Genomic DNA, 26,641 nt, shown 5'->3' on the forward strand with positions numbered 1-26,641 from the left:
AACACTAAGTCAAATTTAATTTGATTCAGAAAAATAATATAATGTGGTATTTCTTGCAAAAATAATGACAAAAAAGATAGGAGGACACAAGCATCTATGTATCAGTAGAAGACAGAAAAAGGCAGATTTCACTTTAACACAAGGAAGCACTTTCTGATCAACAACCACATGGTGATAAAACGGGCCACTTTAAGAGGTAGCAAGTTCTGGGGTGCCTGGGTGGCTCAGGTGGTTGAGTGTCTGACCAGCTTAGGTCATGATCTCACAGTTCATGGGTTTGAGCCCCGAATAGGGCTCTGTGCTGACAGCTCAGAGCCTGGAGCCTGCTTCGGATTCTTTGTCTCCCTCTCTCTCTCCCCCTCCCCCACTCATGCTCTGTTTCTGTCCCTAAAAAATGAATAAACCTTAAAAAAAAAAAAAGAGGTAGCAAGTTCTGCATCCCTGGAAGTATTCAAGCAAAGCAGGCCCCCTACTGCGGGGATATTACACAACAGATTTCACGACGGGATATGAGGTTGGATTAGATCATTTTTTATCGAACAACCCCCAGATTCTGTGACTCCATGAATGAAACAGTGACCAAACTAACAATTAGTAAAAACAAACAAGCCAATTATTAATAGCTATATCAGATTACAGGATAACTATATCAGATTAAAAGCACATGGCAAGTTAAACTCCAGTATTGTACCTAAACCCACAGTCACCTTATAATCCAATGCTCGCCATTTCCATCCAACACCCTGAACTCTCTGGCAGTAAAACTTTTAAAAATCCAAAAGAGGAGCTTCATGCCTATAAGGAAGTACAGTTCCTTCTATATTTCCTATAAGATAACACTAAAAGTTGTCCTTGGATAAACCTCTGTAGATTATTTCCTTTATCATGTGATCAAGTGTATCTATTACTGCCTAGAATGCAATTGTAAGAAGCTATAAATACACTTGTATTTATGCATTTTCAGACAATGAAAATGAATTCTACTGGTGAATCGTGCTTGCCCACTCTGTTCTACTTGGCACACTAGTTTTTGTTTGGCGGGTGCAGTATACTTATAAAAATTGTGTCTGGATGCTTTTAGGGAACACATGCCTGGCACCTGTTAGTCACAGATCTCGCCCTGCCTAACTGCATTCATTACACCTGCTGCCTCAGACTTCATGTCACCTATCAGTCCCTACAGATCTGCCCTAGTTAGTCTTCCAGGATGAGCAACAAAAAAGAGCCATTTCATAGCAGTGGGTTTATACAGCGTCAAACACAAACCATTGTTCCTCATTATTTGCCTGCTTTGTGCCTGTGTATCTAGCTAGCACATGCCCCGAAGTAGTATCTCACCCTTTCTTAGTATTTGTACCTTCTCTCTGCTCCTAACAGGTTCCCCTGCACCTTGACTCTACATGATAAATACCGTCAAATTGAATCAAAGAGAATGTTTTTCAGCAGAACAGGATGGAAAACTGGAAATACTTGTGGGGGATGGGCACAAAATGAAGCCTGAGTTAAAATGGCTATTAATGGGGCACCTGGGTGGCCCAGTTGGTTAAGCATCGACTCTTGACTCTCACAGTTCGTGGGTTCGAGCCCCTCATCGGGCTCTGTGCTGAAGGTGCAGAGCCTACTTGGGAGTCTCTCCCTCCCTCTCTCTCTGCCCCTCCTGCCCCCACCTCTCAAAATAAATAAACGAACTTTTTAAAAGGGGCTATGAAAATGAACGTTTCAGTCTAGTGTTTGAAGACACAGATTTTTTTTAAGCTGGTGTTGACTGTAAAGTGTAACATTAGCAATAAAAAATGGTGATGCATACCAGGGAACTTCTTTCTTACCACAATGCTTTAAAAGGCCATGCAGAATGCACCACAAAGGTTTGTGTGCTGGGAAAAAACAGAGGCCTGCCATCCGCAGGCTCCAAGGGTACTAGGGGACCATGGGGTGAGGGTAGCTTTCCCAAAAGCTCACAAACTGTGGTTGCAGCCACTCCAAACCTTATGCTTCTTTTTTTTCCCACCTCCCCTCCAAAGGCCTAGCAGAGTCCTGGGCCCAGTAAGCATCTGAACACAGTTATTAACTGATTGCAATTTCTAGCAATGAAATGATACCATTTACAAAGTGTCTGTGAACGTGGTGATTCTTACCTTTCAAGTCCCCTGATATCGCAAACTGAATAGCAGTTTTGCCTCATATCCCTTTCCAAAGAGGTGGCCAATGTGGATGCATCCATTTCTTGCTGAAGTCTGCATAAATGAGGGGGGGAATCCTGAGGACGCATCGAGGAAGTGGCCCAGGGTCTCTCTATGTCCTGGTCCCATTGTGCCTTGCCAGTGGCCTTTTGGAAAGACTCGGGCCTGGGACCCAAGCTTTCCCCTGTGTCTGGAGAGGCACTGTCCCTCCGGCTGTCCTCTTGATCCAGACTCGGGCTCTGCTCAGAGTCAGTGCAAGTTGCCCTGGTGAATTCTTTGTCTGCTGAGAGCACGGGTGTCTATTAAAAGAAATGCTAAGGGTTATTGGATCAATGGTGCACACTAAGCAAAGTCTAAAAAGTGCTTCTTTTAAAAATAACCATTTTTTTTTTTTTGTGATTGTAGGGCAAAGCAGTTAAAAGATGGACTCTGGGGTCAGTCTCCCGCTGTCAGGACCCCAGCTCCCACTGGGCCCGAGATGACCCAAGTAACCATCTCTAAACCCCTTAGCTTCAGGCATTGGAAGCTCTTGATAAATGTAAACATTATTTTTAATAATTTAAAAACTTCAAAAAAACATGGAAGCAGAAGTAACACTGACTCTTTCTCTCACTTTCCAATAAGAAATGAGTTTTGTAAACTCTTGTCTTTATCTGTCCTCATCCATGATGGTTCCTTTTCACAGCTTCATCTCCCTTCCCATCCTGATTCCCTTCCCTAGGTGTCCCCCTCACTTCTCCAAACATTACTTGATTGCTCTCAACTGTTTACATCCCTGTTGGGCCTTTTAGGTTCTGATTTTGATGACACACTGTGCACATTAACACCGTTCAACTTTCGGGGCGCCTGGGTGGCGCAGTCAGTTAAGCGTCCGACTTCAGCCAGGTCACGATCTCGCGGTCCGTGAGTTCGAGCCCCGCGTCAGGCTCTGGGCTGATGGCTCGGAGCCTGGAGCCTGTTTCCGATTCTGTGTCTCCCTCTCTCTCTGCCCCTCCCCCGTTCATGCTCTGTCTCTCTCTGTCCCAAAAATAAATAAAAAACGTTGGAAAAAAAATTAAAAAAAAAAACAAAACAAAAAACACCGTTCAACTTTCTATTGGAGAAAAAAATCTAGACATCGATGGAAACTATGCATTGTTTACAGCACAACTTTCTGGGTTATCTGACTGTACTGTATTTTCCACTTTGACCTATTTCATAACTCTGTATAAACAAATTTGTTTTCCTTTGAAATCTCTTTCGAACCAGTTTTAACATCTACCTGGTTCCTTCACTGAATGAGTTAGATAAAATCTTTAACATATATTCATTTTTACATCTATGTGAGAGTCATGATTTTACCTTTTCCTGAAAATTATCTTTTAGCACTTCCGTCCCATGACCTACACCCCTGATGTGACAGAGAACACAGACTTTAGAGCCAGACAGGGCTGAGCTCCCATCCCTGCCCTCACCTGTATTACTCTGCCCCCGACACTGGATATCTCCTCGCCTTGCCGATTGCCCACTCCTCCAAACGAGAGGGGGCTATGTTTCCAAAGCTACACTTGTATTTAATTATAAACCATGAATTCTCACTAGTCTACTGATATACAATGTAAATTATAAGGGATATACCAAAAATTAAAATTTGAAGTGGATAAGAAATAAATAGTAAGAGCATTTATATTTTCTCTTGTAATGAGACCTCCAAAATCTCATTTTCAACCATTCCTCTCCCGCCAACTCATCATCCCCAGTACTCACTCTATAGCGATCCTTCACCCTCTTCAAGGCTTCCAGTCCATGGTACGTTACCACCACCACTTCCCTACTAACTCCACCCTCTTCCTCTGCTAAGATTCCATGGTTCTATCCCATAAACACTCCCTTAAAAACCAAGAAAACCCCGAGTTCCCATTCTGTGTTATGTGCCTCCATTTTGCCTCTATTCAGTGCTATATGCAGGTGCCATATTGTAATTCCAATTCCTAGTGACATTCTATGTGGGCTTTATGCCTGCTTCTGAGCCACTGACTAATGCCAAGCATATGGGCACAGGTGTCAAGTGGGCACTCAAGACTTCTAGATAATCGTTCTCCACTTCCTTTGTGAAGTCAGTTTCCTGTTCTCTCCTGTTCTCTCTCCCTCTACTCTATTTCTCATCTCTCTCCTCAACCATCCCCCTGACCTTGACAGTGAAAATGGTTACATTCAGATAAGAACCCTTCACCTCCCCACAGCAATCAGTCGACCAGCCTGCATCCCTGTCCCAACCTCCTCCAAGCACCAAGCCATTCATTTCTCTGTTCTTCAAATGCGTGCCTGTACTCACTATTTCTGTCAGTGTCTCCCCACTTCTCCTTGCACCCACTCCACCCAGGCCTCTGCCTACATCATTCAACTAAAGGAGCTCTGATCAGGGTCTCCAGTGACCTATGTCTTCTAAAGCCAAAGGACAATTCTCTGTCTTCACCTCACTCTGTCTCCTGGCAACATAACTGGTTTCTCCGTCCTTGAGAGCATCCTTTACTCACATACTCTACTTGAGTTTCCTTTGAACTCTGACCTTGCTGGTTTTCCCACCACTCCCAGCCCCCTACTCTTCTGCTGTCTCATTTCTTTTTTTTTTAAGTTTATTTAGTTTGGGAGAAAGACAGTGCGAGTGGGGAAAGGGCAGAGAGAGAAGGAGACAGAGAATTCCAAGCAGTGTCCACATCACCAGCGTGGAGCCCAGTGCAGGGCTCAAACTCACAAACTGTGACATCATGACCTGAGCTGAAATCAAGAGTTGGACGCTTAACCGACTGATCCACCCAGGCGCCCCTGCTGTCTCATCTCTTTGAATTGGACCTTTCAGTGTTTGGGCAGATCCCATGGCTTACTTCTCTGCACTCTTTCCCAAGGTGATCTCATCCACGTCATGGCTTCAAATAACATTATTTGCTGACAATTCCCAAATCTACCTTTTCCAGCCCTGACCTCATGCGAGGTCTCCATAAACAAATGCCTAATTGACATCTCCCCCTGACTGTTCTATGGCATTTCAGTTCTAGATGCTACTAAGAACTACCACTTCTCTGCCGCATACTTTAAACTGCATTCTGTAAATACATTCCGTCTCGGCAAGTAGTATCGTCATTCAACCCGTTGTCCAAAGCAAACTTTGCTCTCTTTCCATCTGACCACATCTAAGCCAAAAGTAATCCTTTGGGCTCTACCCCCCAGATGTATCCTACATCTGACTACTTATTATCAACTATTTGCCTGCAACCTGATTCCAAGCTGCATGCAGTATCTTACTTGAATGACTGAGGGCTTCTGTGCTCCAGTCCATCTCCAGCTCAGTGGTCTTTCTAAAGTATAGACCAGACGAGGGTATGCTCCTGCCTAACCCTTCACCCTCAAACCACTTCCAGCCCCATGGCCTCCTACCGCAGCCAAGATGCAGTCCGCACATGGCCAAGACCTGTAAGTCCCTACACGATGTGGCCCCTGACTCCCACTATAGCTTCTCCCCTTCCACGTTCCCCTCCATTAACTGCAGTCCAGGCACACCTGTTACTTTTTGTCCCTCAAACATCCAGGTTCATTCCTTCACACCTGCTATCACTTCTGCTTGGATTGACTTTACTCTAGATTTTGTATGACTGACTCCTTTCCATGATTACTTTATTCTAGTTATGAACTAAATGCTCCCTTCATTGGTCTTCTATCTGACCTCTGAAGCCACATGAATGAATGAAAATTCTTCTTCCACTTGGCCTTCCAGTCTGAGGAGAAAGAAAGCATGCCTACCATACCTCACTCCAAGCCCTCACACGGGACTTTTCTGGGTCCTCCTAGGTGGATCTATTCTCCAGACCAGAAAGACCATTTTTTCCTGGCGTTTCCCAGATACCTCAGCAAAAACACAAGACACAAGCCCTGTGGCCTGATCTTTGTGCATGTGAAGCTTGACCTTCGCACCCTGGTCAGTTTCTCAACACAACTGCTGTACCTACCTTCTTTTCCAAACTGGCAGCTTTCTGATTTCCTTTCCCTGGCAATTTTACACACCAAAGTGTATATCAAATGACCTCTTGGAGTCCAAGAATCAAAATGAACTGGGTCACAAAATCCCCTGTGATATCTCTAGTGACTGTCACCCCAGTGATAAGGGACCGATTTTATCCACATCTTATAAATGAAGACTCATGAGACCTAGAGAAGTCAGGCAATTGTCCCAAGGTCCATGCAGCCAGTGAGTGGCAGAACAGGTGCAGGTGATTGCAGGGTACCCACACAGATCCCTCCCCAGGACGAATCCCTCATCTCCCAGCTGCTGGGAATGCTGGGTACTGACAGCTCACAGCTAGCCTTTCCGCAGGAATCATGCTCAACTCAAGGGAGCTGTCTCAGCCAAAGTCAGGTCCCCTCTGGGGCAGCCCCACTCCAGCGCTGGTTGATACAAAATGCAAAGGCACAGGCTCTCTTGCCCTAATTCAAGACGGCTCAGAGGGGCCATCCCAGCTCCAAAGCTCCCTATGGCATGAACACAGGCCCCCGCTGCAGCTGCACACAGTAACTTCCCTGACTGTCCAACCCTGCCTCCCTCACCCTCACAGGGGTGTCCCCAAGAGCTGGCTCCATAAACCTCCTGCACTCAAATCTCTGCTGCAGAGTCTGTTTCCCGGGGACCCCACAAGTGGCATTGCGATCAATTTTATCTGTCAACTTGGCTAGGCCACAGAACCAAGGCACGTGGTCAAACAGGAGTCTGGATGTTTCTGGGAAGGCATTTTTTAAATGAGATTTGCATTTTAAATCAGCAGATTTTGAGTAAAGCAGATTACCCTCCATGATGTGGGTCAGCCTAATTCAATCAGTTGAAGGCCTTAGGAAAAAACAACTGAGATCCCCAAGAAAGAAGGAATTCTGCCTCCAGTTTGCCTTGGGATGCACACTGCAACATCAACTCCTCCCTAGGTTACCAGCCTATTCTTCAGAATTTAGACTGCAGCCCCCACAACCACGTGAGCCCATGCCCTAACTGCCCCCCACCTCCAACTACCCATATACCCACACACATACACACCCTGTAGATTCTATTTCTCTGGAGAACCTAATATAGGTATCAAAGCAAAAATTCTGAATTTTCCTGATTTCGATACCTCTTCTTTGCACTAGACCATACATGTCTAATTCACGCTTTAGGAGGGTGGACATACATCCTGTTCTCCATTTCATTCCTCACAATGGAAATTCTTACCTTCCCTCAGTCTGGTTTTGTATGTATTCCCCTTGATCCTCGTTTCCCCTCTCTGAGGCTTGGGCTGCCAGAGGCCCTGGCTCCAGAATATTCACAGACAAGATCTAAACATGTTACTTCTCTACAGGAAGACCCACACATTGAAGAGGCAGAGTAGGGAGGACAAGGAGAAGAGAGAGATAGAATCTCATGAACTTCTCACAGACTGACGTTTGGAGGCCAGCTATTTTCCTGCCCCAGTGGAAGAAAATGGCATTGAACCCTACCTAAAACAAAGTGGGGTTTCTCAGGACCCACCAGACAAGAAAAGGGGTGCTTGAAGGCACCAGCGGGTACCACCCCATCTTACCTGCCATCCCTGGTCTATCTCAGGCAGTGCACCTGGAGGGGGTCGGCAAAGTAGGAGCTTGACTTCCTGTGATGCCCCTCGCAGTAAATGGAGCACCTCCTACGAGAAACCAAAATCTGTGGTTAGATGTGGGAGTGGCATGGCTGTGACAGCTCCTCCTTTGGGCTCCCCCCTATCTCTCTGGCACCATCCCCTTGATCTGTTTCTCGCCTCCAGAGAATTCTGGAGAACACTGCTCTGGGCCTGACTTCCTGAAGGGAGAGAAGCCAAAGCCACGGGCCTGAAGTTCCCATGCAGGCAATGCAGACGTGCTGGGCTAGAAGCGGCCAGGGTCTGCCCAGGGTCTTTTCATGGCAGCACCTGCCAATACTGATGCCTTTTCTTCACTGAGAGAATGACTCAAGCAAATAGCTATTCATCACTTCAACCTCCCTTTCCTCTCAGCACCCCCTCATCTCAGGGGCCATCAGTCATGTACGCTCCGCCACCCCAATCTCTAAAGCTTGCCCCTTGGCCCCGAGCTTTGCTCCACTGCTCAGCTCGGCGTTCAGAACCTCTCACCTGTGAAATTGCAGTGCCTTCTTCTCTGCTCCCTGCCTCCTCCAGTGTCACCCACCTCCTTTCCTCCACATTGTTCAAGAGAGCTCTTTCCAAGCACAGATATAACCAGGTCCTTCTCCTGCTGAGCTCCCCCTCTGGCTCACCTCACACTCAACGAGCTCTGCAGCCCAGCAGGCAGGACCTGTTCTCACCTGCCTCTCGCCCCCACTCTCTCTCCCACCTGGCCCCTCTGCTCCCATATCCTAAGCTCCCACCGTGCTGAGCCTCTCCCTCCAACCCACTCTCTCAGAGCCCAGGGTGCCTTGACAGCTCCTGTTTCTTATCTAGGCCAGGATTTCTCAGCCTCTCGGCATTACTGACATCTTAGTCTGGATAACTCTGCTGTGGGGCTGTCCTGTTATGGTAGGATGTTGAGCAGCATCTCTGGTCCCTGCCCACTAGATGCCAGTGGGCACCCCCCAGTTGTGACAACCACAAACATACGTGGATTTTTTGCCAAATGTCCCCTGAAAGGTAGTATCATCCCCACTGGAGAACGGCTAATCTGGACGCCACATAATACCCGCCCCCCCCCCCCCCCTTGGAGACAATGGACTTCCACAGAATGTGTTTCTTCCCTCCCTGGTTCCCCGGGGCAAGCAGCTTTGTCTCTCATGACACTTTTTTCCACAGTCGGGTCTGTTTTCTTGTTTGTCCACCTCACTGCGAGCTCTGAGACCACGTGTATGGCCCGCCTCTGTGTCTTTAGTTCCCCAGAGAGCTGCTGACCCAGCACTGGTTCTCTCAAAACAGTTGGCTCCCACACTAGATAGATGAAGGTATCACCACCCAAACACGTTGTCCCGAGGATTCCCCACCTCTCACCACCCGGTCCAGAGTGACTAATCCACCTTGCTCTGTGCTCTGGAGGTGGGCCTGTGCAGACTGCAGCCACGATTCCTGTTGGGCTCAGCCAATGGGAGCATGGGCGGGGATCAGAGACAGGAGGAGAGGGAGGTACTTCCTGTTGGGCTCAGCCAATGGGAGCATGGGCAGGATCAGCGGCAGAAGAGAAGGGAGGTGGATGTCTGTTTTTCTGTCTTCCTCCCCATGGGGTTGTGCAGAATGGCTGGGTCTGCCACCTAATATCACAGCTCATGTCACCACGTCCACTTCACCAGCTCTCTCAGTTTCCCGGGTTGTATAATTGCTCCTTCCCATATGACTTTGGACTTGAGAGGGGTGGACAGGGAAACTGCACCCATTGTTCCCAGCCCCAGGGCTCTATACTCTCCCTTGAGCTTCTTAACAACCAGCTCACACCTTTATTAAACTCTCCTCAAGTGACTCAATTTCCGGCCAGGACCCTGACTGATATGCATAATACTTCATTGAGATTTTGTGCATATGCATAATACTTCATTGAGATTAAGAGAAGTGTCCACTTTTCACTCTCTCTCTTCTTTTAATTACATTTTTGATCACATACAGGACAACCAATGCAACACGACACATCAAAAACTGTAAGTTTAAAAGAGAAATGTGAGGAAGGGCAGAAAAGGACCTACTGTAATCTCTTCAGCCCATATATCCCCCTTCTGGAATTTTAGGTGTTCTTTAGCCAGCACAGAGCCAGGGTTTTATCTTCACTTCCATTATAAACCTAATTAAAAGCAAGGCTTACTCAAGGTCAGATATTTAAGAACTGAGACAGAAAATTAAATGTGAGAATGTTCCACCAATTGCTCTCTTTAGCTGATCCAGGCCCCTGGTGTGACTTTCGAGAGCCCAGGGTATTCCTTATGTTAGGTGGGCCTGAAAGAAACATGGGTGGTGTCAGTGTTGCACACAGGGCCAGATGGTCTCCTACCTGGAAGACAAGGCCTTCTGTGGGCCTTCCATTCACCGCCAGGATAATGTCACCAACTGCAATGGCCCCGTTCTCCTCAGCCGGCTGCCCTGGGAAAAGCCTCTTAATTCTCACCAGATCATTCTTGAGATGGCTGCAGCTCTCTCTCTCCATCTGCATGAAGCTGAATCCCAAGCCACTGGCATTCTTTTTCAGAGTGACTTCAAACTTAGGACCTGTATTGTGGGATGCGAACAAGATAAATCTGACAGCAGATTACGAACGAAACTGACCAGCCTTAAAATGCAAACTGTCAAGCAGGCAAGAATTATTTCTGCTTTACACAAAAAGATTTCATTTTGCTAATTTTTATGACAGAGTCCGTTACACTTAGATCCATTAGATCGGTGCTGTCCAATGGAAACAGGTGAGGTGCAAATGCAAATGACGAACCATGTATGTAATTTCAGTTCTCGAACAGCTACATTTTAAAAAGTAAGATGGGGCACCTGGGTGGCTCAGGCCCTTAAGTGTCCGACTCTTGATGTCAGGTCAGGTCATGATCTTACGGTTCGTGAGTTTGAGCCCCGCACTAACAATGCAGAGCCTGCTTAGGATTCTCTATCTCCCTTTCTCTCGCTGTCCCTCCTCCACCTCTCTCTTTGCCCCTCTCCCACTTACACTCGCTCTCCCTCTCTTTCTCAAAATAAATAAGCTTAAAAAAAAGTAAGAAGAAATAGGTAAAAATAAACTTAATCATATAGTATCCTTAACCCAATATATCTACAATATTACCATTTCAACATGTAATCAATATGAAAAAATATTAGTGAGAGATTTTGCATCCTTCTTATGAACTAAGTCTTCAAAAACTGAATATGTATTTTATCAATTTGGATTGGCTATATTTCAAGTACTCAATAGCCACACGTGGCAAGTAGCTACCATATTGGACAAAGCAATTCTAGATAATCAGCAAAGTTTATATGTAAAGATATAGTTTATAGACAGACATAATATGCCCATATTGTTTAGTAAAACGTATATCATATATATTCCTACTACTCCTTTAGAACCTCAATCACTTTTAGCACACTTGAAACAAAATTTTGATCACTAGACCATGGAGAAAATTATGGTAAACTCTGTGGCAATTTTTTAGCTGCTGTTTTGTTCAGCCATGTGGATGGACCATAAGACAAAACAGCTACCTCTGGGCACCAAAGAGGGACACAGCCTCAGGAACCTCCATAGTCTAACAGCAAAAGAGGTCTCTGGGTCTCTCCTGGTCTGCCTTCAACTCAGTTGGCAATCGATCAATAGGACAGAGCACTGGCTGGTAAACCTTAATTTGGGGCAAGAATGAAAGCATCTAACGCTTTTAGGTTCAGGTGTATTGTGCGACCAACTTCACCATCACTGCCATTAGGCCCCTCCCCTCATCTGATAGTCAGTTTGTCAAAGGGCCTCATTTGAGTGAGCAGAGGAGCAATGAAAAAGGAAACAGACTCATCTTATGCACACGTGTCCCCCTCCACCCAACCCCATCACTCACTATGGCTACCTTATATTCAACCTGACTTACACCTTCAGGAAAATCTCTATAAAGGGATTGAAAAATGGCTAAGCTCCAAATCATGAAATACAAAAGAAATACATGTTTTCCTAGCAGGAAACAAAGTCACCAGGGAAGTGCAAAGAGGCCACCTCTCAGAAGATATGCAAATGATGTCCCTGCAAACCTATGGAGGTTTATGGTTTTAAATGATGCTAATAGCAAGGTTAGATTTCTGAGCACCTTCCTCTCCCAGCCTGCCTCATCATTCCCCAGATCTTTTGTTACAAATATCTTGGCTGGAATGTGGAGACCTGGTCAGGAAATGCATGACCCTTTCATTCCAATTTCATTCCTACATATTTACACACAAGCCTTCGGGCAGCTGATCAAGAAACCTCAGAAAACTTGGGGAGAATTATGCCTAGCAATTGTTTGGGGACAATATATTTTTTTTCCCCAGAAACATATTCCATCAGATTGGCTTCCACTGCATCCGAAATCCAGCCACATTGTGCTCACTGTCCTTTGAGAACCCAGAGGAAGCCTTCCTGCTCTCTCTTTTGAGTTGAGAATTCAAAGGCAGCACAGGATGACATAACAATAGTAACACTCAATTCTCTCTTCTCTCACCATCTGTCGCTGAGACACAGCTCGCGGGCCTGCCGGGCAAGGCTGTTGCCAAGGAAACAGCCGTGCATCCGTCTGCCATCCTGCCATTAACAGAAGGACACTGCTGTGTGGTCCTGGGGCCTCTTCTCTCTAAGACCAGTCTTGCAACCTAGAAGATGGGTGGACAAGCTCAGTTTACACTTCATATAGCCACCAGGAGGCTCTCCCTTCGCCCTGCAATTGCTTCTTAATTTTCTGATACTTCCACCAGCCGCTTCGTTTGAATCTCAAATGAAAATCTTCAATCTAGCCTCCTTGTTAGGATCCAGAGCCATATTTTCAAGTGCCTGTTAGACAAATGTTCCTGGAGGTAACACATGTACCTCCATTTCTGTGCATTCAAGGCCACATTCATCTTCTTCCTCTCTCACATCCTCACTACCCTCTCCCCATACTGCCTAAAACATTCCTCCCCCCGCACCTGCTTTCTCAGAACATGGAACCATCCCTCAATTAATTCCTAGAGGCCACACTTGCAGTGATCCAGCTTGCCCCCTTCTGCCCTCCAAATGTCCATCTGTTTTCTAAGACTTGCCTGTTCACCATCAGAAACATCTCTCCCCAGGGCTCCCCCTCCCCCATTTCCTCCCCTATTGCCAATGCCCAGCTGGACTGTGGCAAAGCCCCAGCTAACTTGGCTTCCTGGACCCTATCTTCTCTTCCTCAGTCCATTCTGCCCTTGGCTACCCGTGGATTGATCTAAGACACAAACTGAACATGTAACACTTTTTTTTTTAACTTACACCCAAGTTAGCATATAGTGCAACAATGATTTCAGGAGTAGATTCCTTAATGCCCCTTCCCCATTTAGCCCAACCCCCCTCCCACAACCCCTCCAGCAACCCTCAGTTTGTTCTCTATATTTAAGAGTCTCTTATGTTTTGTCCCCCTCCCTGTTTTTATATTATTTTTGCTTCCCTTCCCTTATGTTCATCTGTTTTATATATTAAATTCCTCATATGAGTAAAGTCATATGATATTTATCTTTCTCTGACTGACTAATTTTGCTTAGCATAAGACCCTCCAGTTCCAACCACTTGGTTGCAAATGGCAAGATTTCATGCTTTTTGATTGCCCCATAATACTCCATTGTGTAGATATACCACATCTTCTCTATCCATTCATCCATCGATGGACATTTGGACTCTTTCCATACTTTGGCTATTGCGGACAGCACTGCTATAAACATTGGGGTGCATGTGCCCCTTCGAAACAGCACACCTGTATCCCTTGGATAAATACCTAGTAGTCCAATTGCTGGGTGGTAGGGTAGTTCTATTTTTAGTTTTTTGAGGAACCTCCATGCTGTTTTCCAGAGTGGCTGCACCAGTTTGCATTCCCACCAGCAGTGTGCAACACTCTTGATCAAAAGATATTTGAAAATGACATATCAGATAAAGGGCTAGTATCCAAAATCTATAAAGAACTCACCAAACTCCACACCCAAAAAACTAATAATCCAGTGAAGAAATGGGCTGAAAACATGAATAGACACTTCTCTAAAGAAGACATCCAGATGGCCAACAGGCACATGAAAAGATGCTCAACATCACACCTCATCAGGGAAATACAAATCAAAACCACAATGAGATACCACCTTACACCTGTCAGAATGGCTAACATTAACAACTCAGGCAACAACAGATGTTGGCAAGGATGCGGAAAAAGAGGATCTCTTTTGCATTGTTGGTGGGAATGAAAACTGGTGCAGCCGCTCTGGAAAACAGTGTGGAGGTTCCTCAAAAAATGAAAAATAGATCTACCCTATGACCCAGCAATAGCACTGCTAGGAATTTACCCAAGAGATACAGGAGTGCTGATGCATAAGGGCACTTGTATCCCAATGTTTATAGCAGCACTCTCAGCAATAGCCAAATTGTGGAAAGAGCCTAAATGTCTATCAACTGATGAATGGATAAAGAAATTGTGGTTTATATACACAATGGAATACTACATGGCAATGAGAAAGAATGAAATATGGCCTTCTGTAGCAACGTGGATGGAACTGGAGAGTGTTATGCGAAGTGAAATAAGTTATACAGAGAAAGACGGATATCATATGTTTTCACTCTTCTGTGGATCCTGAGAAACTTAACAGAAGACTATGGGGGAAGGGAAGGAAAAAAAAAAAAAAAAAGGTTAGAGAAGAATGGAGCCAAACCATAAGAGACTCTTAAAAACTGAGAATAAATTGAGGGTTGATGGGGGGTGGGAGGGAGGGGAGGGTCGGTGATGGGTATTGAGGAGGGCACCTGTTGGGATGAGCACTGGGTGTTGTACGGAAACCAATTTGACAATAAATTTCATATTTAAAAAACAAAAGTTTCCAATGATTCCCATCACCTAGAGTCCAAACCCCTAGCAGGGTATCCTCAACCTCTGCCAATCTGGCCTCCCTTTTCTTTCTGGTTTGATTTCCCATCCTTCCTCCCGACACACTCTTTACTCTTGTTACACAAAGCATATTTCAGGAACCAGTGGCTGGACATCACCTGGAAGCTTTTTAGAAATGCCAAGTTTCCATTCAGGGGACTTGGCCCTGCTAACATTCCTTCTGCTGCTATTGTCATTCAGCACCAAGCCCGTGATCCCAGAGTGACAATTCTTACCTGTTATCACTGCCAGCAAGATGCCAGCAGCAAGCAAGTACCTTTTCTAATCACGTTCATTAGAAAAAGTCTAACAGAGAGTACTAATAAATTATGACTCTGTTCTCAAGCTAGGTCAACCAAGGTCACCAGCATAAGTTAATTGCACTACAAACCAGAAGACTGCTTTGGGAAAAGAAGCAAGCAGGGACCCTTCTGCTCCCTCAGTTTGCCAGAAGGGCCCACAAGAGTCCTTCCTCTCTCTGCCAACTCCCCAGTTACTTAGAGGGCAACGCCAGCTCTGTGGCTTACACACTGAGACATGTAAAGGCTCCCACCTTCAGGACGAGAACTGAACACAGCATGGTAACATCCACATGCTGTTTGGGCGCTGCACAGAATAACGGCTTCATGCCTTCGGCTCAGGGTGTCTTGAATTTCTACTTCACTGGGAAAAGAATCCCAGGACAATGTGGCCTGAATTTACCCAGGGTGATGGGAATAGCATGAACTGGGAAGAGGGTGCCTACAAGTGCAAAGGCCAGCTGGTGACAGGTCCTGAGAGCCGATGGAAGCACTGGTCAGCTCAGGCTGGAGCGGAGAGTGTGAGAGGGCAGCCAGAGCGAGGCGCAAGAAGTCACTCCAGCACATCAGCTCTGTTAAGCTCTCTGATTCTAGAATCTCAGCAAGGGAAAAGCAAGTTTTTCAAGGGTCTTTGCAGGGGTGAGGTATTCCGCTTGGGAAATCTTTCTGCTTCCTCCTGGCTTTCACATCACCATAGAAAAGTGAAGAAGTGAAAGAGAACAAAAAGACAAAGAAGAAAGTCTTGTTTGGTTTCCTGCCTGTCCGCCTCCCACCCAGAAGCAACTGCAGCTTCTGATGTTGTCCAGGAAAGCTCTGGAAGGAAGAAGAACAGCTCCCAATAATGGTGCACTCACCTGCCCAGAACCCTTGAGGCACTGCACAGCCTGCTTGTGGGTGAGGCCACACAGACTCACTCCATCCACCTGCAGGAGCCGGTCACCTGGGAGGGGGACAGATGTCATGTCTCCGAGGCTGCAGGAAGCACTCCTCTGGGAGACCCTTGCCCAGCACCCTTCCATGCAGCCTCAAGGAGGGACAGGAAGCTGAGCTGTGAGGAGCCCAGATAGGTCCTGGCTGCCAGCCACCTCTCTGGACATCTTTATAGATCAATGATACAGAAATCTTTCTATTATTGGCTCACAGAGAGGTTGAGCCAACTCTGTAGAGCCATATCCTTCCTCCTGTTTTCCTCCGAAACCATTTTTGAAAGTATTTTCAAGTCACTTAGGGATTGTATTTATATCCCGAGGATGTTTTTTATCTCAAAACAGGTCAGAAAGACCTGGTTGATGCCAGAGACACAGGAATTCTAGAGAAATTAGAAATAACTAAGATCCGAGGTGCCCTTTCTAGCTCAACTGGCCATTTTGGAGAGCAATAAAAGTCACCCCCTTGCTTCAGTGTAGTGACTGTGAGGAAGGCCAGAGAGGAGGCTTGCCAGTGTCCTCCCTGGATACAAAAAAGTGGGGTCACCAATGCATGCTCTGTCCTCCATGGGAAGCACTACTTTCTCCCATGAAGGCCAGCAGCAATGGGCTTATTTAAAATCTCATATTTTAAAATCACCTTTTGCTTCCCAATGTGCCGCTACAAACATTTGATCCCCTTGTTAACTTATCATGCAGGTGGAACAGGTTAAATCAGCCCCTTTCCCAGGTGAGGAAACCAGGACCTGGAGAGGCCATCATTTGCACAAAGTCTAGGGAGGGAGTGAGGCAAGGCCTGGAGGCTGTACCCCCCAGGCCAGGGCTCATCACACAACTCAATGCAGTTCCCAACATACTCCGTCCCTTACCCCGCAGGATCTGCCCTTCCTTGGCAGCTGGCCCTCCAGGAACTATGGATTTCACGTAGATACCCCCATAGGGCACGCTTGTGTTAATGCCACCCTGGAAAACACAATGAAAAATTCACCACCTGTCTGCCCTCTCCTGAAAGAGCCTCCCCAACCTTCCTAAGAGATTCCCCCATCTGCCTGACACTCTATCCCAATACCTCATTTCCATGTGACAACGTCTTATATACTCACTTGTTCGTCCAGACTACATTATTCGCTGTGCGGCAAGGTTAGATGCCCAAAAGGACATGAGGGAGCTGTGCCCCACACCCAGCCCAGCACTGACCCATGGCAGGTGTTCAGAAATTGAAGTCACATCAACGCACCACATCATCTCTCCATAAGTAGCAAACAGCATACATGGATGCAGGCATAGGCCCAAAGGTGGGCCTGACACATCCTGTGTGCTTGAGTTTTGATTTGTAGGTACAAACTTAGAATTAACTACACAGTGTTCTATAACTTACTTTTGTTTTTCTAACTTAACAATAGATCGCGAACATCCCTACAGGTCACGAGATGAAGATCTAAGTTTATCTTTTCTTCTGATTTCTTCACACACGTATCCAGCAGTGGGAGTATATCATTTTTGTGCAGTTTTTTTTTTTTCCCCTTCCCTCCTCCAGGGTCTGCAGATAGAGCTTAGAAGCCAGTGCAAAGTGACCACCCTGGACCCCACTCTGGCCAAGATGACTCTGTTCTGTCCTTGGAAGCGGGAGCACCAAGCTTCACCGTGACGCTGCTCTGGATGACCATGGGTCACCCCCACTCACCTTCAGCTTATGTCCCTGCAACCCCACTCTGCTGCCCCTTCCTGGTTGTACAGCACGACCACAGAGTCAGGACCCCATCACCCAATCCCACCCGCACTGCTTGGAGTGCCTGATCATCCTAAATCTGCCCTGCATCTCCCAGTTTGTCTTTGAACTCCTAGCCCCACCCCAACGGAGGCCCCAATGACTTTCTTGGCTCACCACTTCTCATGTGCTTCTTGTACCCAGAACCACATTATCAGAGGTTGCTATATGAGTGGAATTCCCACCAAGGCTACAGATGAACATCTTTTCAACCGTGTACTTCCCGAGCTTGCCTAATCATTCTTACAGTCACGCTGAATCCAAGTGTCCCATCTTCTTTAACCAGTTCCACAAAGTAGATTTCACTGGCATTGATTTCTGAAGGTGGTGGAGGACAAGACGAACCAGCATCCTGCCCCTAAAGAACACAAAAATAAAGAAGGCATGAAGGCACTTGCCCTAAGTAAGCCGACAGCACCTCTCAGCTCTCACCAGGATTACGCACCGAAAGAAGCATGAATTTCAGCTTCAACAGAGCTCTACTTAACAGTGGTTGAATGCCTGAGGAAAGGTCAGAAGACAAGAATTATCTACCACGTGCCAGGGATTTAACTCCATACTATGACAACTATCGTGTGTGACTTGTTTGGTCATTCATCCAGTCATGTAACAACGTTAATTGAGCACCAATTATGTGTCAGGCATTGCGCAAGTTGAGGGGACAGCAGTGATAATACGGACCTGCCCCTACTGAACTACTGTTTAGTAGGGGAGAAACTTTTAATGAACTGTACCCACGGGTGGAGAGAGAGCCACGGGCTAGAAGCCCAGACTTCTGTCGTGTCTGCCCCCCTTACTTAGCTGCTTTTGGTTCACCATATTGGAAAATACCATTAATACCATAGGAAAATAAACAGGCTGAAGTAAGCTAGAAAATTATCAGTCCAACAGAGGAGGTTCCAAAGAGACCGGCATAAAACAGACGAAACTCCAATTGTTCCAGAGACAGTCCACCCTACAGAGTCTGGCAAGATGTTTTGTCCAAACTTTAAAATCCAAAGAGTAAAGCAGCCACTAAGGGTGAAGTCCAAAGCAAGAGTGTAAACCCCACTAGGCCACTGAAAGTTACCTGCCCGCAAAACTGGCCTTGTGGCCCAGAAGAGCCTGTCTTGCACAGGTTCCATAGCCTGTACCATGGTCAGCTGTGGCCTTGGAACACCATCACTCCTGTCAACTGCTCACCAAAAACTAACTCACAGGTTTGCAGCCTCAGAGGCCCCAACCTGAATCCCTCTTGGCCCTGCTTCCTGCCAAGGAGGACCTTCTGAAGTACAGCCCTATGGTGAAAGCTTCTGCTCTACAGTCCCACTTCGCGGATTCAAATCCCATCTCTACCACTCACTCCCTGAGAGACCTCGAGCATATTCCTTTCCTCTCGTGCCTCAGGTGCCACACCTATAAAAAGGGTTGACGATAATAATTATCTCATAAGCTTGTAATGGCATCTACAGCCATACCACCCTGAACGCGCCCTATCTCATCTGATCTTGGAAGCTAAGCAGGGTTGGGCCTGGTTAGTACTTGGATGGGAGACCACCTGGGAATACTGGGTGCTGTAGGTTTTGGCCTTTGGCCTTTGGCCTCCTTTACCTCTCCTTTGGCACCCTCCCTCCCCAGGGAGCATGGCTCCAGCCAAGCTTATGTGATATAAAACATATAGGTGCTCAGGATCCTGCCTGACACATGGTTAATCACTCCATAAATGTCCCCTGTTAAGATTATCCTCATACTGACCCCTTATCCCTGCTCTTCATGGGGTGCACTGTCCAGCTGAGGCACCATGACTGATTAGGAAGGAGCTAACATTCCTGGAGCCCTACTGCGAGGCAGATCCCGGGCACTTCTGTCCCCACAGCTCTGTGGATAGACATTACCTCTACTCATAAAGGATAAAAATGAGATGGAGAGAAGTGGGATAACTTGTCTGTGTGAGCCAGACTCCCAGCAAGAAAGCAAAGGTGTACAGGCTCAACCTGGGCCATGGATGAGAGCCTGCGCGAGGCCTGCTTTCAGAGGTAGTGGCATTTAAAGAAACCAGCAAGGAGGGCTAAGGACACTGGGGCCAGAAACAGTAGGGTCTCTTACTTTCTCTGAGCCTGAGAAGCAAGAGGAGGGAATGAGTGATGGAATATACAGAGTAGTTCTATGGTGAAGAGCACCTCATACAGGCTGCGCTTTCAGAAGAGGGACGAGGCCAACCTGAGCACAGGCAGGGTGACAATATTGCCCCCACCCACCCCCAACTACTGGCTCAACCAGGGTATAAAACAATAGCATATACATATATTGGTCTCTCTTCGCTTCCTGGCACAGAGCTCCTTCTGCCCTTGTAATTTCTTAAGTCTTAAGAGACTGGGAGAATCTTTTATACTAATTTTTGGTCTTTGACCCCAGTTCCTGACACAAAGCTCTCAAATCCCTTGGAATTTCTTGAGTAATAGTCTTTTGTTCTAAAGGGGCAGCTCTCGGTGGGTTTCTGGATAGCTTCAGGATGGGGGCTAGTTACCAGAAAGACCAAGCCATGATTAGAAGCTTGGAACTTCCACCTCATTCCACCCTCCATCCATTGGGGGGGTGGGGGGGGGGGAGGGTGAGAGGAGCTGGAGATTGAGCTAATGATCCACCATGCCTGTGTGATAAAGTCTCCATAAAAATACCAAAAGCATGTATGTGCTGGAAGGATGGCATACCTCAACCCCACGAGGACAGAAAGTCCTGTTTTCAGGACCCTTCCAGGCCTTGGCCTATGCACCTCTTCACTGGCTGTTCACTTGCACCCTTTCAAACATTCTCTGTAATAAATTGGTAATACCAAGAAAACTGTTTTCTTGGGTTTCATGAACTGCTCTAGGCAATTATCAAACCCAAGGGGGAGACATGGGAACCTCCAATTTGTAGCCAAATTTGGACAGAAGTGTGGGTAACCTGTGGATCTACTACTTGTGATTGGCTTCCCAGATGGAGGCAGTCTTGTGGGACTGAGTCCAATCCCACAAAACCTGTGGGACCTGGTGCTAACTCCACTCAGTTACTGCCAGAATTGCTTCTGGTGAGAAACCCACACAACAGTGTCGTAAGTGTGATGTCGTAAGTGGGGTCCTGGTGTGAGAGTAAAGGAAAGCAGAGAATTTTTTCTAGACACAGGGCCTCTCCTGGGCACAGCCAATGAGTGGAGAGAAGGCTGACATCGTCTCTGAACATCAGCTTCGTGGGGCCCAGAGCAGAAGGGAGAAAGTTCTGGAGGGCAAAAGGAGACCTTTCTACCAAGTGTCCAAGGAGACACAGCTCAAGGCGGTGGCACTGGGACTGAAGTTCATAGCCCTCTGTATCCCAAAGGTGGCTTGTCTTCTTCCTCCCTGGCATTGTCAAGAGCAAAGCCATTGAGCTGGATCTCGAGGGACAACTAGAGGCCAAGAATTATGGAATGCCTGATTGTCCATACATGGCCCTTGGTAGCAGTCAATGTTATTACCAGTAACAATTATAATCAGTGACTGAGGACACTGAAGGTTCAAAGACTGAGCCCTACAGCCCGGGAACGGCCCAGACATGGCTTTGCCTTTTCCCCTTTATGTTCTTCTCCATAGCCATGCAATGCAGCCATTTATTTCCATTTCGCAGATGAGAAAGCTGAGGGTCAGAGGGAGTAAGTAAATTCTATCTAGCTAACATGGCAAAAAAAGAGCAAAGAAGGAATTTGGAGCCACGACTATTGGAGTCCACACTGTTCTCTTTTCTCCAAATTCTAGAGAGTGAACCAAGGGATGATTACCATTAATGACAGAGGGGAAAGCTAAGGCCTCACCCTGGGCAGTAAGCTCTGAGTCTGAGCCATTTCTAGTTCTTCAGTATTTTTCTCCTGGTCCTGTGCGCGTGATGAAAAACTTCCCAGGTGCCCGTGGCTTGGGCTGTCTGTAGAGAAGACCCCAGAATTGGCTGGGCTATTCTTTTCCTCACTTGGGGTATTTCCACAAATACCTATGAAAACAAGCCAAGAAGTCAACAGCTTGGAAAGGCTGGCATTTCAGTGGCATCATGCTACATGGGGTACAGTATTTTCCTTCAATGACAGAGAGACCTTTTATAGCTGCTGGGAACGATGTCAGTTTAGCACCTCGGAAAGGATGGTGCATTTAGAATAGAGGAAGGGAAGATTCTGAGTGTGATTTAAAAACCTAAGTAGAGGTTTGTGACCCAACTATGAAAATATGGGAGCAAATGGAGAGTTAATGATGCCAGCTCCACCTTATTAATTTATTGCCATGTGATGAGCAATACATCAACACACACATAAGCACACATATGTATACACACACACACACACACACACACACACATCTTTTCGACATATCCACCAGGATGGTGTTATCCCAGTTCAAATATGAGAAAGCAGAGTCAAAAGGATTAAGTAGCTTGCCCAGGATCCCACAGCAAGCATGTGGTGGTGCTCTTAAACTCAGCCTCTTCCAGAGATCCCGCTGAGCGTGCCTGTAATCACCATGTGATCCAAAGACTAACATGTTAGGTCTTTTGGGGAGGATTTGGTAATAACAAGATGGTGGACTCCTTGTGGGTGAAGGCTAGGCAACTAATTCGTATTTACCCCATGTCTGACCCTTGACCTGGCACAAAACTAAGGGAAAGAACATGAGGTCAGGAATCAATAGACAAAATCTTGGGCAAGGTACCTAACATTTCTGGACCTCAAATTCCTTATTAGTTAAAATATAGATAGTATCAACTACCTTTTGGGGTTGGTAGGGCTTAGAAGTTACATATGTAGAGAGATCTTTCATATAGACAGAGAGAGATGAAGAGAAATTAGTTAAGTACATGCTAGAGCCTCAATAAATGTATTTACTATTTTTTTTTAATGTTTATTTATTTATTTAGTTAGTTAGTTAGTTAGTTAGTTATTGAGAGAGGAAGTGCAAGTGTGTGCAGGGGAAGGGCAGAAAGAGAAGGAGAGAAGGAATCCCAAGCCAGCTCCACACTGTCAACATGGAGCCTGACCCAGGGCTCGATCCCATGATGGTGAGATCATGATCTGAGCCCAAATCAAAAGTCTGATGCTTAACCCACTGAGCCACCCAGGCACCCCAATGTATTTACTATCAATATGTTAATATTAGCTGCTTAACAAATAAATGTGGGAGGAAGGTATACTAGTCTGACTTTTTTTAGATCTGGATATATAAACACACAAGTAGGTTTACTTTTGATACAGACTCATTAGCACACAGGGAAGTACCCAAACTCACACATTGAATGAACTGTAATTTAATGAATTAGATTGGAAGTTATTCGAGCATAAAGGTATTCAGTAGGGAATGGTGGGGCCATTGTTCTTTAATGCCTTATCCCTAACCATTTCATTCACAGATTCTATTGTCATTGTCCTTCTGGCAATGTTGTAAGCATCTGTTCATTTTCTTCCACACACTCCATGCGAGATGAGGACAGGATTTATGATTGAAATAAAAAATTAAGCTATATAACGTGAGCCTGCCTAACGGAAATACAAGCTAGGAGACCTTCTGCGGAAATTAAAACTCAATCTGTCGTAGAGAGCGATGACTCCCATGATGGGAACGTTATCTGTCTTGTCCTTGACCTCGGGTCCAGAGCGCCTGCCCCCAACAGCAGCCTAACCACAGACAAATGCACAGCAGTCAAGCGGTGCCTGGGTGGCTCAGTCAGTTGAGCATCCAACTCTTGATTTTGGCTCAGGTCATGATCTCGAGGTTTGTGGGATCAAGCCCCATGTTGGGCTCCGTGCAGACAGCATGGAGCTTGCTTAAGATTCTCTCTCTCTCTCTCTCTCTCTCTCTCTCTCAAAAAAAAAAGAAAAAAAGAAAAGAAAAGAAAAAGAAAGAAAGAAAAAAAGAAAGAAAGAAAACTTTAAAAAAATGCACAGCAGTGAAGCCTTGGCAGCTGTGTGAGGAACGCCAACTGTGGTGATTCACACTTACCAACAGGTAACCGGGGCCCTAAGGTGGAAAGACATGTAATTCACAGGCATTATGGGAAGACCGCTGTCCAAAATTCTAGTGTGAAACTGTGGTTTGACCCTCACAGACTCTAGGGGTCAACTGCTGACACCTCCCATCCCAATAGCCAGCCTTGAACGATGCCGAACCGATCCCAGCCCAGTTGCATCGTTTCCTGACAAAAAAAAAAAAAAAGGATGGTTCGATTCCTCCTTTCTGTCCTAGTCCTGTGCAAAATGTGGAAGGGAATGAAAGGAAGCCTAAACTAGGATGTGAAGAACAGGGACAGTGCTGGGAAATCCAGCAGACAGTGTGAACCGGGGCTGGTGTCTCGCAAGTGCTGGGGCCGAGCCCCCAGGTCAGCTCCAAACACAGGGTAGAAAGCACATGGCTGATGCTCCAGCTTTGCTGCCACCTCCCATCCCCTGTGGCTTCTGTCCAGCGGCAGCTACCACACCTGGGAAAACCATCTGGCCACGGGGGTCAACGTGTGCAAGACTGAGAGAACGCACGTGCCTTTCACAGGGCAAGGCAAATGGGGTGCCTACGTTTAGGACCAAGAAAACGTTGGCTGGTGTGATGTGAAGCATTTCTGTACATACGGGGAAACTGTCCAGAGAACCGGGAATGTGAGAAAGAAATCCAGGAGCTGGGATTTGCGGGCAGTCTGCAGTTCAATTACAGGATCGTTCAACCGAAACGCAGTAGTGATTCCAGGTAACTGGGAGGGAAGGGAAAGTTAACATCCCTCCTTACTTCCACTCATCTCCCCAAACCTGCTCCAAAAAAATAGCACGTAATAATATTATTCTTTGATGTGGGAAATTGTTGCTCTCTCATACTTACCTAAAGGATAAATAAAAGTGTCTCTTAAAAGAATTTGACTCTCTAGGTTGATCTCCAACGTGCCAAGTCTTAGCCAGGTAAGACCAGTGCGCTTGCTATACGAGCTCACCTTCAAGAACAGCTCTCCAGTCTCCTCCCCAGTTGATTGCCATATCCAAGCCCTAGCTATGTACAAACTCTGGAGCAGCCACTTTCCATAAGGACTTGAGTGACAAAAAGAATGTCCTCCCTGTCACGCAAGAAGAGTGAGCAGGAAAACACACAATGGCTGTATCGGTCACATCTGGTAAAGAACTCGATGGAGGAGACCACTCCCATTGGGCAGACCAAGCAAGAGTAGAGCCCATTCTGCCCAAAGAACTACAGAATTTAGTGCTTTGTGCCACAACACTGCCTCTCTGCAAGCCACCAGCATGAGAAAAGCGACGCCAAACCTATGTAATCTCAAAGATCTAGTACCTCGTGGTGATAACAAACTCCTGCAAATGGGGGAGGTTCTCCGGCTTCTGAACACAGATGAAGACATACACACCTTTTGACTGAGAAATGGTTAATTCTATGCTCTCGGGAGAATTCTGAATCATTCTAACAGCCATGTCGAACGTGAAGCCCTCCAGACGGATGTGATTCAAGGCTAGAATCTGCCCTCCTGGAAAAATAAAGCATCTTAATAATACCATCAAGGAAAGAAAGAGACATTCCTTAAGGTAGTGTGTCTGGCATTTTAAAAAGACATACCTGGTTTGATCCTTTTAGCTTTTTCAGCTGGTCCCCCAGGTATAATAGAAGATATGAAAATGCCAGGGTCAACTTTGCCAACATCTCCTCCCTCATTGATGACAAAACCTATAATCCAATGGTATTTAATAAGATGATACTTAATGATTTTGCTGCCCAGAGAGGTTAGGTTATTTGCTTGAGATCACACAGCTACCAAGTGGCACTGCTTGTATCTAAGTCCTCTGATTCTCAAACAGCTCTTTCTACTCTGCCAGACACATGGATAAAAGTTGACTGCCCCCCATTAGTAAGCACAGCTAAAGCTGGGAACACGATCCATCAATGGGCACTGAATTTTGCCCCTAGATTCAGAAATAGGAAAGAGATTTTTTTTTTAATTTGGGTGTACTGGAAGCACAATGTTACATTAGTTTCAGGTGTACAACATAGTGATTCAACAAGTTTATATATTATGCTATGTTCACAAGTGTAGCTATGATCTGTCCCCATACATCACTATTACGGTATCAAAGGAAAACTTTGACCCAGAAATTCCATTGTTTGTTAGGGACACTTAAAGGGAAGAAAAAGAAGTGATCACTGAAAAAGGCAAGTTGAGAGAGAGGCAGGAGAGGGGAGTAGAAAAGTCAAAAGGGAAAATGGCACAAGCCTCCCTTCTGCCCAGAGGGAGAGGCTGGGTCTCACCTACCAGAAGCCCTCTTACCAAAACCACGACGTGGATCCCGGCGCAGTGTCACATGCACGATTTCTCGTTCCGGCTCAGCTATAAAGCTCTTTCTCCTGTTACTTTGTGGCTCTAGAGGTGGAAACAAAGCCCCACGTTGTGCTTTTCCTCAAATTATCTGAGACCTAATACAAAAGGGGTAAACAGTGTTTTACAGACACAGGTCCACATGCACACACAACACTGGGAATGGATCACTGAACACACACTTCTGATTACCATCACTGGGTCAACACGCTTGCTTCATAGAGCCTCACTGGGTCAGTACAGGCTCATGATGAGCAGAGACAAGAGTGGGGGTGGGGAGCATGGTACTTGTTTTCTATACAACTTCCTATAGCTAGTATCTTTCTGCATTGGTCTTGGGACAAGACAGAATTTGAGCAAAGATGTACTTGTGGGCAGTGAAAAGTCAAACTAAAGTTAGAGCACGGACATGGGACAGCAAAGCCTTCCCCTCCTGGGTCTCTAATAATCGGGGGTGACATAGTCCCATAGCTCAACAAGGGTACCCTGGAGGGCTTCCCCCAGAGCCTGGGTCTTAGAGGGGACCCAAAGCAGAGCTCTGAGGTTGTTCTGGATGAGCTGGAGTGCTGGGG

The 26,641-nt window shown here is 46.3% G+C and overlaps 1 protein-coding gene and 1 non-coding gene across 8 annotated transcripts in view; one reads left to right on the forward strand and one right to left on the reverse strand.

Moving 5' to 3' along the window:
* FRMPD2 (FERM and PDZ domain containing 2) overlaps positions 1–26,641 on the reverse strand; it is a 107,314-nt gene that overhangs the window by 11,374 nt on the left and 69,299 nt on the right. For all 7 annotated transcript variants that reach the window (XM_058696948.1, XM_058696947.1, XM_058696949.1 and 4 more), the window contains 11 exons: positions 26,022–26,114; positions 25,316–25,423; positions 25,110–25,226; positions 21,547–21,719; positions 17,989–18,099; positions 16,843–16,936; positions 15,902–15,987; positions 12,337–12,484; positions 10,170–10,384; positions 7,760–7,858; positions 2,136–2,479 (listed from right to left, as the gene is read on the reverse strand). In XM_058696948.1, the coding sequence (XP_058552931.1) occupies positions 2,136–2,479; positions 7,760–7,858; positions 10,170–10,384; positions 12,337–12,484; positions 15,902–15,987; positions 16,843–16,936; positions 17,989–18,099; positions 21,547–21,719; positions 25,110–25,226; positions 25,316–25,423; positions 26,022–26,114 (1,588 nt within the window). The remainder of the gene's footprint in view (positions 1–2,135; positions 2,480–7,759; positions 7,859–10,169; positions 10,385–12,336; positions 12,485–15,901; positions 15,988–16,842; positions 16,937–17,988; positions 18,100–21,546; positions 21,720–25,109; positions 25,227–25,315; positions 25,424–26,021; positions 26,115–26,641) is intronic.
* Positions 19,185–19,303, forward strand: LOC131494171 (5S ribosomal RNA). Its single transcript, XR_009253236.1, has one exon. It is a non-coding gene; the product is annotated as a 5S ribosomal RNA (ribosomal RNA).

Source organism: Neofelis nebulosa, chromosome 13, assembly GCF_028018385.1.
Source record: "Neofelis nebulosa isolate mNeoNeb1 chromosome 13, mNeoNeb1.pri, whole genome shotgun sequence".
NCBI classification, from domain to species: Eukaryota; Metazoa; Chordata; class Mammalia; order Carnivora; family Felidae; genus Neofelis; species Neofelis nebulosa.